Below are 1,074 nucleotides of genomic sequence, written 5' to 3' on the forward strand. Positions count from 1 at the left end.
CATTTGCACAGCATAAAGCTTCACTCTAAGGTCAGGACAGCAGCCATTCTCTCCCTATTCCGAGCAGATCACCCACTGGAGCTCCTTCAGGCACTCCTGAAGGCTCTGGAGTACTTCCGGCTTTGCCTGTGCCTGGCCCCTTGGGTGAATGGGCCCCATGTGAAGATGGGTCCCCATTTTCCTTAAGCTTGTATCCTTCACAGACCATCCCCAAGTTCTAATATTGCAGAACAATATTCAGGAAGACACAAAGTTATCCTATTAGACTTTACTTGCATTTTATCACTTAGTTAACATATCTCATATTTACCTGCTTGGTATTTTTTTTCCCAAAGTTTCTGATATACATGTCATATTCATTTACTGGTGGTAGATCCAAGAGCCAGAAAGTAAATGAAAAATCTAAGTCAATAAGCCGAAGCAGTTTTGTACTTCGCATCCTTTGAAATAAATTGGAAACAAGACAAAAATTAACTTGAATAATATACGTGGGGAAGTATAGGGAGAACAGAAGTAAACTTAGAGAGTTAAATGCATGTCATTGTCAGAAATCTAGCTTCAGTCTGGGGTGAGTCTGAGATATTTAACAGTTAAAAATAACTGAGTAGTAGAAAGTCGTGGGAACCCAGCGTGTGACCCTGGCATCTGGTGATCCTGCTCCCCGAGTGCTTCGTGTGTGTGTCAAGAACCTGATGTGTGACCATTCTAATGCGCACGCCTGAGCTAACACAAAGTCAAGTCACACAACATGTATGCCTGGGATGTTCATAAGCACCAATTCATTTGACTCCAGGAATCGACATTCTGACTGTCCCATCACCTGCGCCATGGTCAGACCATGCGGCCAGTAAGGGTTTTGGGCCACGCTCTTCTCCAGGCCACAGCCAACCTCTGTGCTTCCCCCAGGACTTGACCTGCAGGCAGCACCTAACACAGTCAATGGCGCTCCAATCGCCCTCCGTCCACAGGCCTCTCACAGCCAATCCCGCTCTGCCACAGGCCTGACACAGCCAATCCTGCTCCACCACAGGCCTGACACAGCCAATCACGCTCCGCCCACAGGCCTGACACTGC

At 47.3% G+C, this 1,074-nt stretch overlaps 1 protein-coding gene across 1 annotated transcript in view; it reads right to left on the reverse strand.

Moving 5' to 3' along the window:
* The window catches only part of WDR60 (WD repeat domain 60), a 123,443-nt gene that overhangs the window by 61,649 nt on the left and 60,720 nt on the right, over positions 1–1,074 (reverse strand). The window contains exon 12 of the mRNA XM_011990196.1: positions 311–440. Coding sequence (XP_011845586.1) covers positions 311–440 — 130 coding nt within the window. The remainder of the gene's footprint in view (positions 1–310; positions 441–1,074) is intronic.

This window comes from Mandrillus leucophaeus, unplaced genomic scaffold (assembly GCF_000951045.1).
Source record: "Mandrillus leucophaeus isolate KB7577 unplaced genomic scaffold, Mleu.le_1.0 Scaffold373, whole genome shotgun sequence".
Taxonomy (NCBI): Eukaryota; Metazoa; Chordata; class Mammalia; order Primates; family Cercopithecidae; genus Mandrillus; species Mandrillus leucophaeus.